The sequence below is a fragment of the Ornithorhynchus anatinus genome, chromosome 15 (genome assembly GCF_004115215.2).
Source record: "Ornithorhynchus anatinus isolate Pmale09 chromosome 15, mOrnAna1.pri.v4, whole genome shotgun sequence".
Lineage (NCBI taxonomy): Eukaryota > Metazoa > Chordata > Mammalia > Monotremata > Ornithorhynchidae > Ornithorhynchus > Ornithorhynchus anatinus.
The window spans coordinates 2,996,788-3,012,608 of NC_041742.1; the positions used below are offsets into that span (position 1 = coordinate 2,996,788).

Here is a 15,821-nt window from a genome sequence, read left to right on the forward strand (position 1 = left end):
AATAATAATGATGTCGGGATTTGCTAAGCGCCGGGGGAGATCCAGGGTCATCAGGTGGTCATTCATTCATTCAATCGTATTTAATAATAATAATGTCGGGATTTGCTAAGCGCCGGGGGAGATCCAGGGTCATCAGGTGGTCATTCATTCATTCAATCGTATTTAATAATAATAATGTCGGGATTTGCTAAGCGCTGGGGGAGATCCAGGGTCATCAGGTGGTCATTCATTCATTCATTCATTCATTCATTCATTCATTCATTCATTCATTCGTATTTAATAATAATAATGTCGGGATTTGCTAAGCGCTGGGGGAGATCCAGGGTCATCAGGTGGTCAGTCGTTCATTCAATAGTATTTAATAATAATAATGTCGGGATTTGCTAAGCGCCGGGGGAGATCCAGGGTCACCAGGTGGTCATTCATTCAGTAGTACTTAATAATAATAATGTTGGTATTTGCTCAGCACTAGAGGACATCCAGGGTCAACAGGTGGTCATTCATTCATTCAATAGTATTTAATAATAATAATGTTGGTATTTGCTCAGCACTAGAGGACATCCAGGGTCATCAGGTGGTCATTCATTCATTCATCCATTCATTCATCCATTCAATAGTATTTAATAATAATAATGTTGGTATTTGTTAAGCGCTGGGGGAGATCCAGGGTCATCAACGTGGTCATTCATTCAATAGTATTTAATAATAATAATGTTGGTATTTGCTAAGCGCTGGGGGAGATCCAGGGTCATCAAGGTGGTCATTCCTTCATTCATTCATCCATTCAATAGTATTTAATAATAATAATGTTGGTATTTGCTAAGCGCTGGGGGAGATCCAGGGTCATCAAGGTGGTCATTCATTCATTCATTCATTCATTCATTCATTCAATAGTATTTAATAATAATAATGTCGGGATTTGCTAAGCGCTGGGGGAGACCCAGGGTCATCAGGTGGTCATTCATTCATTCAATAGTATTTAATAATAATAATGTCGGGATTTGCTAAGCGCCGGGGGAGATCCAGGGACATCAGGTGGTCAGTCGTTTATTCAATAGTATTTAATAATAATAATGTTGATATTTGCTAAGCGCTGGGGAAACTCAGGGTCATCAGGTGGTCAGTCGTTCATTCAATAATATTTAATAATAATAATGTTGGGATTTGCTAAGCGCTGGGGGAGACCCAGGGTCGTCAGGTGGTCATTCATTCATTCATTCATTCATTCATTAGTATTTATTGAGCGCTTACTATAATAATAATGATGGTATTTGTTAAGCGCTTACTGCGTGCAGAGCACTGTTCTAAAGGTCATGGGTTCTAATCCCCACTCCGCCCCTTGTCGGCTGGGTAACTGTGGGCAAGTCACTTCCCTTCTCGGGGCCTCAGTGAGCTCATCTGTAAAATGGGGATGAAGACTGGGAGCCCCACGTGGGACAACCTCATTCCCCTGTGTCTACCCCAGCGCTTAGAACAGTGCTCGGCACATAGTAAGCACTTAACAAATACCATCATTATTACTGTTATTAGTGCAATTGATCTGAACACAGTAGGGTCTCGATAAGTACGTTTAGTGGAAAGAGCAAGGGAGTCAGAAAGTCATGGATTCTAATCCTGCTCCGCCCCTTATCAGCTGTGTGACTTGGGACAAGTCACTTAACTTCTCTGGGCTTCAGTTCCCTCATCTGTAAAATAATAATGTTGGTATTTTTTAAGCGCTTACTACGTGCAGAGCACTGTTCTAAGCGCTGGGGGAGATACAGGGTCATCAGGTTGTCCCACGTGAGGCTCACAGTTAATCCCCATTTTACAGATGAGGGAACAGAGGCACAGAGAAGTTAAGTGACTTACCCACAGTCACACAGCTGACAAGCGGTAAAATGGGGATGAATAATAATAATAATGTCGGTATTTGTTAAGCGCTTACTATGTGCAGAGCACTGTTCTAAGCGCTGGGGTAGACACAGGGGAATCAGATGGCCCCACGTGGGGCTCACAGTCTTTATCCCCATTTTACAGATGAGGTAACTGAGGCACCGAGAATGAAGCCTGTGAGCCCCGCGCAGGACGACCTGATATCTATCCCAGCTTAGAACAGTGCTCGGCACATAGTAAGCGCTCTATAATAATGATGGTATCTGTGGGGCAGTCTGACAACCTGGCATCTATCCCAGCGCTTAGTACAGTGCTCGGCACATACTAGGCGCTTGGTAAAAGCAGCGTGGCTCAGTGGAAAGAGCCTGGGCTTTGGAATCAGAGGTCACGGGTTCGAATCCCGCCTCTGCCACCTGTCAGCTGTGTGACTGTGGGCAAATCACTTCTCTGGGCCTCAGTGACCTCATCTGGAAAATGGGGATTAAGACTGTGAGCCCCACGTGGGACCACCTGATTCTCCTGTGTCTCCCCCAGCGCTTAGAACAGTGCTCTGCACATAGTAAGTGCTTAACAAATACCATTATTAGTATTATTATTATGGTATCTGTGGGGCAATCTGATCACATCGCACGCACCTGACAAACACCAGCCTTACTAGTAAGCGTTCAGTACACACATATATATATATCTCAACTGCATATATCTTCATTACCCTATTTATTTTGTTAATGAGATGTACCTTCATTACCCTCTTTATTTTGTTAATGAGATGTACATCACCCTGATTCTATTTATTTGCTATGGTTTTAATGAGATGATCTTCCCCTCGATTCTATTGATTGCCATTGTTCTTGTCTGTCCGTCTCCCCGACTAATAATGTTGGTATTTGTTAAGCGCTTACTATGTGCCGAGCACTGTTCTAAGCGCTGGGGGAGACACAGGGGAATCAGGTGGTCCCACGTGGGGCTCACAGTCTTCATCCCCATTTTACAGATGAGGCAACGGAGGCCCAGAGAAGTGAAGTGACTTGCCCACAGTCACCCAGCTGTCAAGGGGACAGAGGCGGGATTCGAACCGGTGACCTCTGACTCCAAAGCCCGTGCTCTTTCCACGGAGCCACGCTGCTAGCCCGTCAAAGGGGCAGGGACTGTCTCTAATTGTGACCGATCCAAGCGCTTAGTCCAGTGCTCTGCACCTAGTTAAGCGCTCCATAAATACTAGTGAATGAATAAATACTACTGAATGAATGAATGAATGAAGAGTAAGCGCTTGGGTCCCGTTGCGGGGGGAGAGCGGCCGCGCGAAGCGTCTTGTCCCTCGGCGGCCGCCGTCGGCGCTGGGGTTTGGGGGCGGGGCCGTGCGCAAAGCCGCTCCGGACGGCGCGAAAACCCGATTGACAAGGAGCGCCCCCCCCCCCCCCCCCCCGCCAGGCTTTTACCTCAGCAGGGCTCCCAAGGGGGCTGTCACGTGACGCTCCCCTCGCGCCCCTCCCTTGCGCGCGCGGCTCCGCGTCGCGCGCGCTTTTTTTTTTTTTTTCCCGCCCTTCCCGCGCGCGGCGGGCCTCGCGCGCGCTCCGTCGCGCGCCGCTCCTTTCCCCCTCAGCGGCCGCCATCGCTCGCCGACCACCGACCGACCGGACCCCGCCATGGCCCCCGCCGGCCCCAGCCCCCGCCGCCCCCGCTAGGGCCGGGGGCCGGGGACCGACACCATGGTGGGGGGCCTCACCCTGGCCGCCCCCCCGCCGGGGAAGGACGGCGACCTTCAGGTAAAAATCAAAAAAATGGGCGGCGGCCCCCCCCCCCCCCTTCCTCCTCCCCCGGCCCGGCGACTCCCTCTTTAATCCCAGAAACGGGGAGGGGGGCCGCGTCCAAACCGGATCGTGGCATTCGTCAAGCGCTCACCATGTGCAAAGCGCTGTTGGAGTTCCTTATGCCGCGCTTCCTAGGCGCAGAGCACTGGTCTCCCTCGTGCAGCGCTATTCCAAGCGCTTAGTACACTGCTCTGCACATAGTAAGCGCTCAATAAATACTATCGAATGAATGAATGGCCGTGCGCAGAGCGCAGTTGTCAGGCATTTTTAAGTCGGATTTGTTCAGCGCTGACCGTGCGCAAAGCGCCGTTCTCAGGCATTCTTTCAGTCGTGTTTATTGAGCGCTTACTATGTGCAGGGCGCTGTTCCCATTCAGTCATTCAGTCGTGTTTATTGAGCGCTTACTATGTGCAGGGCGCTGGTCTCATTCAGTCATTCAGTCGTGTTTATTGAGCGCCTACTGGGCGCAGAGCACTGTTTTCATTCATTCTTAAGTCGTATTTATTAAGCGCCTCCTGTGTGCAGAGCGCCGTTCTTAGTCATTCAGCGCTTACTATGTGCAGAGCGCTGTTCTCAGTCATTCTTTCAGTCGTGTTTATTGAGCGCTTACTATGTGCACAGCGCTGTTCTCATTCAGTCGTGTTTATTGAGCGCCTACTGTGCGCTGTTCTCATGCAGTCCTTCAGTCGGGTTTATTGAGCGCCTACTGTGCGCAAGGCGCTGTTGGTCTCAGTCATTTTTTCAGGCGTGTTTATTGAGCGCTTACTATGTGCACAGCGCTGTTCTCAGTCGTGTTTATGGAGCGCCTACTGTGCGCAAGGCGCTGTTCTCAGTCATTTTTTCAGGCGTGTTTATTGAGCGCTTACTATGTGCAGAGCGCTGTTCTCATTCATTCAGTCGTGTTTATTGAGCGCCTACTGTGCGCTAAGCGCTGTTCTCAGCCGTTCTTTCAGTCGTGTTTATTGTGCGCTTACTATGTGCAGGGCGCTGTTCCCATTCAGTCGTGTTTATTGAGCGCCTACTGTGCGCTGTTCTCATTCAGTCATTCAGTCGTGTTTATTGGGCGCCTACTGTGCGCAGAGCACTGTGCAGAGCGCTGTTCTTAGTCATTCAGCGCTTACTATGTGCAGAGCACTGTTCTCATTCATTCAGTCGTGTTTATTGAGCGCCTACTGTGCGCAAGGCGCTGTTCTCAGTCATTTTTTAATGTTGGTATTTGTTAAGCGCTTACTATGTGCCGAGCACTGTTCTAAGCGCTGGGGTAGACATAGGGGAATCAGGTTGTCCCACGTGGGGCTCACAGTCTTAATCCCCATTTTACAGATGAGGTAACTGAGGCACAGAGAAGTTAAGTGACTTGCCCACAGTCACACAGCCGACAAGTGGCAGAGCCGGGATTCGAACTCATGAGCCCTGACTCCAAAGTCCGTGCTCTTTCCACTGAGCCACGCTGCTTCTCCTAAGTCATGTTTATTGAGCACTTACTATGTGCAGGGCGCTGGTCTCATTCAGTCATTCAGTCGGGTTTATTGAGCGCCTACTGTGCGCAGAGCACTGTCTTCATTCATTCTTAAGTCGTATTTATTAAGCGCCTCCTGTGTGCAGAGCGCTGTTCTTAGTCATTCAGCGCTTACTATGTGCAGAGCGCTGTTCTCAGTCATTCGTTCAGTCGTGTTTATTAAGCGCTTACTGTGCGCAGAGCACTGTTCTAATTAATTCATTCAGTCGTGTTTATTGAGCGCTTACTATGCGCAAAGCGCTGTTCTCAGTCATTCATTCAGTCGTGTTTATTGAGCGCTTACTAGGCGCAGTGCACTGTTCTCATTCATTCGTTCATTCGTATTTATTGAGCGCTTACTGTGCGCAATGCACTGTTCTCATTCATTCGGTCGTGTTTATTGAGCGCTTACTATGCCCAGAGTACTGTTCTATTTCATTCATTCAATCGTATTTATTGAGCACTTACAATGCCCCGAGTACTGTTCTCATTCATTCATTCAGTCCTATTTATTGAGCGCTTACTATGTTCTCATTCATTCGTTCAATCGTATTTATTGAGCGCTTACTATGTGCAGAACACTGTTTTCATTCATTCAATCGTATTGAGCGCTTACTATGCGCAAAGCACTGTTCTCATTCATTCGTTCAGTCTTGCTTATTGAGCGCTTACTGTGTGCAGAGCACTGTTCTCATTCATTCGTTCAATCGTATTTATTGAGCGCTTACTATGTGCAGAACACTGTTCTCATTCATTCATTCATTCAATCATATTGAGCGCTTACTATGCGCACAGCACTGTTGTCATTCATTCGTTCAGTCCTGCTTATTGAGCGCTTACTGTGCGCAGAGCACTTCTAATTCATTCGTTCAATCATATTTATTGTGCGCTTACTATGTGCGGAGCACTGTTCTCATTCATTCGTTCAATTGTGTTTATTGTGCGCTTACTATGTGCAGAACACTGTTCTTATTCATTCATTCAGTCGTGTTTATTGAGCGCTTACTTTGCGCAGAGCACTGTTCTAATTCATTCGTTCAATCGTATTTATTGAGCGCTTACTATGTGCGGAGCACTGTTCTCATTCATTCGTTCAATTGGGTTTATTGTGTGCTTACTATGTGCAGAACGCTGTTCTCATTCATTCGTTCAGTCGTGTTTATTGAGCGCTTTGCGCAGAGCACTGTTCTCATTCATTCATTCAGCGCTTACTGTGCGCAGAGCACTGTTCTCAGTCATTCATTCAGTCGAATTTATTGAGCACTTACTATGTGCAGAGCACTGTCCTCAGTCATTCGTTCAGTCCTATTTATTGAGCACTTACTGTGCGCAGAACACTGTTCTCAGTCATTCGTTCAGCACTTACTATGCGGAGAGCACTATTCTCATTCATTCCTAAGTGTATTTATTGAGCGCTTAGTGTGTGCAAAGCACTGTTCTCAGTCATTCTTAAGTCGTATTTATTGAGCGCTTACTGTGAGCCAAGCACTGTTATCATTCATTCGTTCAGTCGTGTTTATTGAGCGCTTACTGTGTGCAGAACACTGTTCTCATTCATTCATTCAGTCGTCTTAATTGCGCGCTTACTATGCACAGTACACTGTTCTCATTCATTCGTTCAGTCGTATTTATTGAGCGCTTACTGTGCGCAAAGCATTGGTCCCATTCATTCTTTCAGTCATATTTATTGAGCGCTTACTGTGTGCAGAGCACTGTTCTCATTCATTCATTCAGTCGTGTTTATTGAGCACTTACTGTGCACAGAGCACTGTTCTAATTCATTCGTTCAATCGTATTTATTGTGCGCTTACTGTGTGCAGAACACTGTTCTATTTCATTCGTTCAGTCGTGTTTATTGAGCGCTTACTATGCGCAGAGCACTGTTCTCATTCATTTATTCAATCGTATTGATTGAGCGATTACTATGTGCAGAGCACTGTTCTAAGCGCCTGGGGGGAGGGGATACAAGAGAAGCAGCTCTGCCACTTGTCAGCTGGGCGACTTTGGGTAAGTCACTTGACTCTTCTAGGCCTCAGTTCCGTCTTCTGTCAAAGGGGGATGAAGACTGTGAGCCCCACATGGGACAACCTGATAACCTTGTATCTATCCCAGCGCTTAGAACAGTGCTTGACACGTAGTAATCGCTTAACAAACACCATCATTATTATTATTACGAGGTAATCAGGTTGTCCCGAATGGGGGTGAAGTCTGTGAGCCCTACATGGGTCACCCTGATTACAAGAGTGCCAACCTCCCTACCTCTCCCCACGCCAGTCTCTGCGTCATCCTTCTCCCCGGATTGTATCTCCAACAAAACGTTTGGTCCACACCTCCCCTCCCCTCAAGAACTTCCAGTTGTTGCCCATCCACTTCCTCGACAGGCAGAAACACCTCACCACTGGCTTTAAAGTACTCAATCACCTCATCCCTTCTTTCCTTACCTCACTCATCTCCTACGACAATGCGGTCTGCATATTTCACTCCTCCAATGCCAGTTTACTAACTGTACCTCAATCTCATCTGAAACATTGACTCCTTGCTCACGTCCTCCCTTCAGCCTGTTACTCTCTCTCCTCCATCTACCACAGACCTCCAGTCTCTCCACCTTCAAAGGCTTAATAAAATCATATCTCCAAGAAGCCTTCCCCAAATAAACCCTCCTTTCCCTACCCCTCTCGCTTCTGTGCACCTGTGCACTTCGATCTCTACCATTTAACCACTTGATATACATCCCACCCTTAGCCCCGCTGCGCTTAAGTGCATATCTGTAATATATTTTAATCATTACCTTCCCCTTTAGACTGTAAGTTCCTTGCGGGCAGCGAATGTGTCCTCCCGACTCTGTCGTACCTAGCGCACTCTCCCAAGTGCTTAGTACAGTGCTCTGTAGATACCTTTGGTTGATTGGTAGTAACGTAGCCAGTGGTGATTCCTCTGGGTGTGCAACAGTGCGCCGCAAATCAAAAAAATTGAATGTGGCAATCGTACAATTTTCTCCACTGCACAGAATAGTGTAAATAGTGTAATATTGTAATTAATAGTGTAAAACTGTGCAAAAGGGTTCCAGATTGGCCAACCAGCAGCCCCTGGATGGGCCCTGCCCTACACACAGGCCCTGTAGCGCTGAATTTGGCCAACTGAGACCAGGGAATCCTCCCCAAAAATACGGGGGATGGCACCGGCCACTGACATCTTTGAGTGCTATTTGGGCACTTGCCTAGGTGGTGGGTGCCAGTTGATGAGAATGAGAGAAAAGAGGCGGCCAGGTCTCCTTTTTTGTGACTGGGGGCTGGAGGGTGAGCTCCAATGGGGTCTTCTGTGGGCAACCCCCGGGACAGAGCAGAGATAATCAGAAGGGTGTGAGAGAGTGGGGTATTGTGGCATAGACCCACCTTGCCACATTTTGGGGTGTCTTCACCACTAAATGTCGAGGAGTTGAGTTAATTTCTGCTGTCTTGAGCCATCACGATCCGTTAGAGTTGGGCAACTGTCATCTGTCTAGGTGCTAATGGTCGTTTCAGAGTTGGGAACAAAATTTTAATCTAGGAGTAGTCAGGGGTCAGGCTGGATTTTTCCATATTTTTTTTTTTTGCTTTGCTGAGCTACGGAACTCTATTTTCCACTGCACAGATTGTAAGAGAAATTGGAATTGTCATTTTCTAACTTTTCGATTATACATGTGGGGTACTGCTAAGAGAGAGGATGTCAAAATACATAGTAAATGACTTCTCAGACAATACTATTTTTTCTTATTAATATATTTAAAAGGTATAAATTGTAAAGAGATTGTCATTCCTCATTGAAGAAGGAATAGCCCCGACCCCTGATTTGCCACATATCCATGTCTGTGGAAGACACTCGAAATTCTAAGAAACCTGTTAAATACTCTGTTTTTTCTTAAAACATCACATAAATATTTTGCAGTAGTCCCGCACACAAAAAGCCTTGACATTTCTGATTACACACTTTAACAATAAAATTTTTAACCCCAAGAATTCACAGATATTAAATGATTTAGAAAAAGTCACTCAAAAGGATGAGAGAATTTAAAAATCCCCCAAAGCTGTCATCTGGACAGTGTGTACTGCGTTTCAGTTGCAGTGTGAAATGATTGCAGGTGAAAGATGAACTGATCAGGAAATGTGTGGTATTTGAATTGGGCGTTTTCCACTAGACTGTTTTTACTTCTAAAAGCAGCAGCACTGTAACATGAAAACAAACATTAACTCCAGTAGAAATACTCTGAAAAAGAGGCATAATTATCATCATTAAAATTATAGAGGGAGTGGGAACGCAGCCCTTCATTTCCCATTACAATACCCAATTTGTTAATGAGCTCCCTTAAGAAAGCATCCGTCGGTATTAGAGAAGATCACTGCGTGTGCATTCATTTTCATGAAAATAGTAAATGAGCTGTTTAGTTGTTCCAGTAGACATCGTCATCATCATTTAATGATGTGGAGAGCAAGCTCTCTTATTTGCATCTTCTTATCTAGATGCCTTGTTTCTTCTCTTGACTTCCTTCTTGATGCCTGCCCTTTGGCCATTATTCTGAACATCCATAGTGTTATATCGTAATAGTAATTATTATTATTACGGTGTTTATTAAGCACTTATATGTGCCAGGCACTGCTAAGCGCTGGGGTGGATACAAGCAAATTGGGTTGGACACAGTCCCTGTCCTACGTGCAACTCATAGTCTCGATCCCCATTTTACAGATGAGGGAATTGAGGCACAGAGAAGTCAAGTGCCTTCCCCAACGTTACCCAACAGACGAGTGGCAGAGCCGGGATTAGAACCCATGATCTCCTGACTCCCAGCCTTGTGCTCTGCCCACTACGCCATGCTGCTTCTCTAGCTGCTGCCTCTCACGCTGCTTCTCTTGTACTCTCCTAAGTGCTTGGTACAGTGCTTTGCACACAGTAAGCACTTAATAAATATGATTGAATTGAAGGGAGACCAGGTGAGGCTTAATACATTGTCCAGAAGGTCTGATCAGAGTTGATAGGGTGGACTTTGGGAATAAGGTAAAAAGATGACCATCGCAATTTAGTTAAGGATGCAGTACTTCAAAGTATTGGAATAGGGAAAAGGCTCTCCTTTTGAAGGACCATCTTTCCATAATAAACCTGTATATTTCTTGTTTGGCTTATCACTCCGAAATACCGAACCTTAAAACTTATTTGTTTCAGAATGATGGCCAACTGGTTGCGCAACAAATAGCTGTCCATTTTAATCTCACCTTAAATATTACAAAAATGATTTAAACTTTAATTTCTATCAAGTGGCTAATAATTTTTCTTCTTTTTAACTTGTAGCCATGCAAGAAACAAAGGAAAGATGATGACGAGTCTTCTTGCAAAACTATTATTAAGTATTTGTCTCCAATAGGAAAAACTGGAGATAAGGTTTTCTCGTCACCAAAATCTAACAACATTCTGGATTATTTTAAAAAGACTCCCCCTGCCTCCGAGCACGCTTGCATGGCTAAAGAAAGCAAGGTAAAGTCGTCTAAACTGTTAAATGTTGATGATGGCAAAGAATGTCAGACACCTTCGAGACCATCATCGAATTCTACTTCTGGTTCACGGTGCAAAAGGAGAGGAAAAAGGATTAACTTATGCAAACAATTAAATGATTCAAAACCTGAAAATGCATCTACAATTGAAATTATTAGTGATGACAGTGGAGAAAACAGCTTAAGTAATGGTTTTATTGGCAGCACAGATTCTTCTTTTCTTGCTCAGAAAGGTGGGGAAGAACGGTCAGAAAGTAACCAAGACCCCAAACCTCAGTCGATCATTGTCCCGTGTCAAAAAGATTCCAAGAAAGCAAACTCTGAACAAAGCACAGTAAAAAGTAACCGGAAAAAGCCCCTGAAAAGGAAGCCAAAAAGTGATCTAGGATTGCCTGAAAGTTTGTCTTGGGAAAAGGAGCTTGAAGAACCACAAGCATCTTCACCAAAAGCCGTAGAAAGTATGAACATGAATCGCCCAACCGAAGCAGTGCAGTTAAATGAGAGTACGGTAACCGTGTCATTTGAAGAGTTTTTAAAAAGCCAAAGGGAAAGTAGATTGGATCCCGTGTCAGCAGCTGACAGGTCAAAATTTGTTAATTCTGATGCTGCTAAGGAAAGAGCCAAAAATGATAATACTAGTGACCCTGAAAATTGTGATGGTTCTCTTCCCCTTAAAACAGTTACTGTTCTTGCTCAAATTCACTCCATTCCCCCCAAATCTGTTTCAGGGCTAAAAGCTAAAAAGACTAAAAAAATAGCCTCAATTTTCTTAAAACAAAAGGAATATGGAATAGAAAATAGTCCACCTGAACTTGAAGTTGAGCAGAATGAGCAGACAATTCAGAAACGAAAGTCCAATGTAGTTATCCGGGAGGAAGAATTGGAATTGGCAGTGCTAGAGGCTGCGGGCCCTGAGGTTGGGAAGCCAAAATGTACAGTAGAAGAAAGACAGCAATTTATGAAAGCTTTTAGACAGCCATCATCTGATTCGATTAAAAGTGGAGTTAAAAAATCCTCTGAAAAAGTGAAAGAAGTCAATGAAAAGCCTTTAAAAGAAGAAGGAGAGGAGGAGGGTGCAAATAAAACAGAAAATCAGAAACTACAAAAAGAGTCAGTGGATTTCAATTCACAGCCACAGCCTGGTAAAGGAGATTCAACTAACGGGAGAACTATGAAGCTAAGGAGAAAGGGAAAGAAAGCATCAGAAAGTACGGAAATAAAAAATGAGGAAAAGCCAGAGGAAGATAATGAGAAAAAGACTCCAAATGAGGGGAAAAATCCAAGTGATACAGAAGCCACCAAAAATCAAGATAGAGTACGAAGAAGCTTAAGACGACAGAAAACAGCCTCCCAAAGCAGTATGCCGTTTACCTTCAGAAATACTGACTCGAAAGATTCCATAGATGACAGCCCGTTTAAGGCTTCTACGCCGAAAGCCAGCGGTCGATGGGCCAGGACAAACACTCGACCAGGTACTTGCCGGAGCAAAGGGATCGGTGCCTCGAAACGTGCTCTCAGTGACAGCCTGGTAAAGGTTTCTGCCCCTGAGCTTAGAGGTAATTCATCGAGACGGAGACGCAGCAGTAATCCTGTTAGAATATCCATCAGCGACACTGCTTCTGAGGGGGCTCCAGATGAAGAAAGTCCGGTGAAGATTTCCACTCCAAAGGCAACTAGTACAGCGTCAGGAAAAAGTAATTTATACGTGGCTGAATTGATAACCGTACCTTCCGATTCCAAGAGTCCTATCAGGTAAAATGCATGCTCCTTCCTGAAGTTTTTGTGTCTTTTGCCTGTGATTTTTGCTTAGCGGGTTGCCTTCAGTGGTTGACTTTTCCACTGCACTGTTTGTTAAATTCAGTAGAATGAGGAGAAATAGGTTAATTGCAGCGATCAATGTTAGTGTACCGTGCCCTGAACTGGAACATGCCTGCAATATATTGCACACCCAAAGAGCATTAATTCAAACTGAATTTGATGAAAATAGGGAGCGTGGGATCCATAGTCAGTTGTGCAGTTTTGCTTGTTCTTTAAGGAGAACAGCCATAAATTATCTGCTGATTTCTGGCTTACCGCAAGGAGAGTTTTTTTAGCAGTGAATTTGCAGGATGGTTTGTTAAGACAAGGAGGGAAAAATTTAAGCAAGAAGTTCTACAGTCAGGACAGATTAAGCTTCTCATGGGCCTGAGGCAAAAGTTCTCCTAATACCCTCCCTGGAGCATGCGTACACTCCCACCACCCGCACTCCAGGGCCTATTAGAAGCCTAGAATGGCAGCCTCAGCAATTAGGAAAAGGAGAGGGCTTGTCCCCAAAGAGCAAAGATAACTGCCTCTTACCCAGTGATTAGAAGCCTCCGTCTATTGTTTCAAAATCACAATCTCTTTCTCTTCAGAATGCAACTTAACCATGTTGACTTGGTTCAGATTCCCCTTTGGTAAATAAGTTGCTTAAGTGGGATGGGAATTCTCTGATGTATAACATTCTAAAGTTTAGACCTGTATCTCAGAAATAAATGTTGAGATTTCCACATTCTGTAGCAGTTAATGGAAATACCTGTGGTTTTTTTTTAATAATTTCCTAATTCAGGATGAAATTTACTCGAATTAGTTCCCCTAAAAAAGGTGAAGCAACAGATGAAGACTTTATTCCCAAGCGTAGGAAGGTAATGTATTTCACTTCTCTTTTCTCTAACTAGAAGTAGTAAGTTAAAAGAATATTTAATCATGAACACACAGTTATGTCATCGGAATTACCACCCTGAAATGTTTATTCAATTCATGTTTTTATTGAGAACATTAAATCAGTTCCTTTTTAAAAAAGACTGAGGAGTCGAAACAGCAAAGGCTTCATTATGAACTGCCTAGTCCTTCCTGCTAATGGGCAGTAGAAGTGTGGTTATTTGAGCCCACTGTGATTACTCTGTCCCTTCCCAACTGCCCTTCTAAATGACTCAGTTAATTTGTGCACACTGAGAAGCACATCTGTACGAATAACAGTTGTGAACAGCACTTCTCTTAGGGGGCCTTCTGCTGTATTCTGAATGGGAACAGATTATCTTCTAGTCAAAACCTTCTAAGCGGTGCCAGTGTGTAACTCCGTTCAGTCCCGTAGACCACCCATTCGGCAGTCCTCTAAACTGTCCAGGAGGACCGGACCTTGGTTGCCCTCTGCCAGATCCTTCATGCCCCACTATCGAGGGGCAAGCCGGGCAGTCCTGGCTGAGGTGTGATTTCCCGGAGGAATTCTCACAGCGACCGCTGCCACTGAAAGGAGTGTGGGCCAAACAGCTCCTAGGGAAAGAAGCGGCACATCTTCTGACAGCAGTCTTTTTCCTCAAGCATTATTAACTGTCTGCATGCAAACTAGGTAAGAGCCAGTGGGAACATAAGAGAGCCGGGACTGCTTATTTCAAAATCCTTAAGGTCCCGAAGTAGCTCTGGAAAGACTTAGCAGATGCTTTACCTCTTTTCTGAGGAGCCACGATTTGTGATGGATTTGGTGTCAAAAATTGTAAAGCCTTAATTAACTTGAAAATTAATTTATGCCAAATCTACACCAGTAAAGGTAGATATTTTCAGGTTAGTAGCTCCAGATCAAGTTTAGCCATTTAGGAAAGTCAAAATAATTTTTTGAGCTACAATTGGACAGAAAATCCCCATTTAAATGTAGAGAAAACCTACCCTTCAGGAATTCATGCTCTGATATTACTTGCTGTACAGTTTTCTAGACTGTAAACTCATTACAGGCAGGGAATATGTCTGCTAGTTCTGTTGTACTTTCCCAGGTGCTTAATACTGCACTCTGCCCATAGTAAACGCTCAATAAATAAGATCAATTGATTGATTGGTTAAGCATATATGGAAGTGTTGAAAAGGAGAGGCAAAGTGTATTGTTTTTAGACTTGTGAAAATGTAGAATGTTAACTAGTGACCAAAAATGTCATTTTTGAACTTTTGTGACCAGGCAAGGCGTTCAAAAAATATATCCAAAGCAAAACAATTGATTGAAAAAGCCAAGGCCATCCATCATAAGTCAAAGGTGAATGAAGTATCAACACCTCTAAGGCGTTCTTCTAGGAATCAGACTCTTCTTGAAAGGAAAAACAGAACAGAAGCAAAAGTAAGTTAGCCATAAATGTTAATTGCAATTCCGTGTAATGATTTTCTTGTAGAAGAAGCTTGAAGCTTCACCCCAACACAGGTCACAGGCCCTTTGCCACTATGGCACTCTGTACCTGTGTATTGCTGGGCTGAGCTGCTGCAGAGTGGGTGTGGTTGAGGGAAGGTCCCATCTCCAGGGTATAACTTCAGTGATTCTTCTATGGAGCACTTATGCAGCGAACTGCACCTCTAAACGAGAAACCTATTGCAGAATCCTGAAATATGAAAGCCCGGGTCTATGCAGCTATCGCGAAGTCCTTCCCTTTGGCCAGGTTGGTTTGTCTTGGTGGACAAAAGCGTCGGAGAAATATATCCTGTAAAACATTTTTTGCTTCTCTCCATTAGATTGTGAGCTCCTTGAGGACAGGGAACATGTCTTGCTTCTGTTGCACTTTTCTGAGTGATTCCCGCTCAATAGGGTTCAATAAGTTCCACTGATTGTTTGATAAAGTGGTTGGTTTCCTCCTGTGCCTAGGCTAGTGGATTTCCAGCATCTTTCTGTACATAAAAGGGGAAAGTTAAAATAGCCCCAATGAACTCATTTAAGATGTAAATTTGTAGTCCTGGGTTCCTTTACAAATGCAACATCATCCTCTTAGAATTTATTGAATGTCTAGAGCTATTACTCATTTTAATTTTCATTTTAAAATTATTCCTTAGGATTCAATAATAATTATAGATACAAACTCTAGTAGTAGCCCAAGCCCTAAAAAGAATGCCAGAAGAAAACAGAAGGCGCTTCCATGTTTGAATGATGTGTTGGGGAAAAAAACTACAAATACGAAATTCACTAAGAATGTACCAGGTATGTAGATTGTCATAATTATTTCTGTTTATTTGGTGTTGTCGGCCCACATTGCTTTGGGTGATCTAGGACCAGGAAGCAGAAGGGCAGAAAGCAGTGTATGAGTGCCCCCCCCAGCTCCTCTTTATGTATGTTTGATTTATTTTTTCGTT

The 15,821-nt window shown here is 44.3% G+C and overlaps 1 protein-coding gene across 6 annotated transcripts in view; it reads left to right on the forward strand.

The window, feature by feature from the left end:
• Positions 1–3,565: 3,565 nt before the first annotated feature.
• ATAD5 (ATPase family AAA domain containing 5) overlaps positions 3,566–15,821 on the forward strand; it is a 34,792-nt gene continuing 22,536 nt past the window's right edge. For all 6 annotated transcript variants that reach the window (XR_005660833.1, XM_029079803.2, XM_029079812.2 and 3 more), the window contains exons 1-5: positions 3,566–3,641; positions 10,504–12,455; positions 13,291–13,366; positions 14,668–14,823; positions 15,525–15,669. Coding sequence is in view for 5 of the 6 variants with exons in the window: in XM_029079803.2 (XP_028935636.1) it covers positions 3,585–3,641; positions 10,504–12,455; positions 13,291–13,366; positions 14,668–14,823; positions 15,525–15,669 (2,386 nt within the window). In the remaining variant the exon portion in view is untranslated. The remainder of the gene's footprint in view (positions 3,642–10,503; positions 12,456–13,290; positions 13,367–14,667; positions 14,824–15,524; positions 15,670–15,821) is intronic.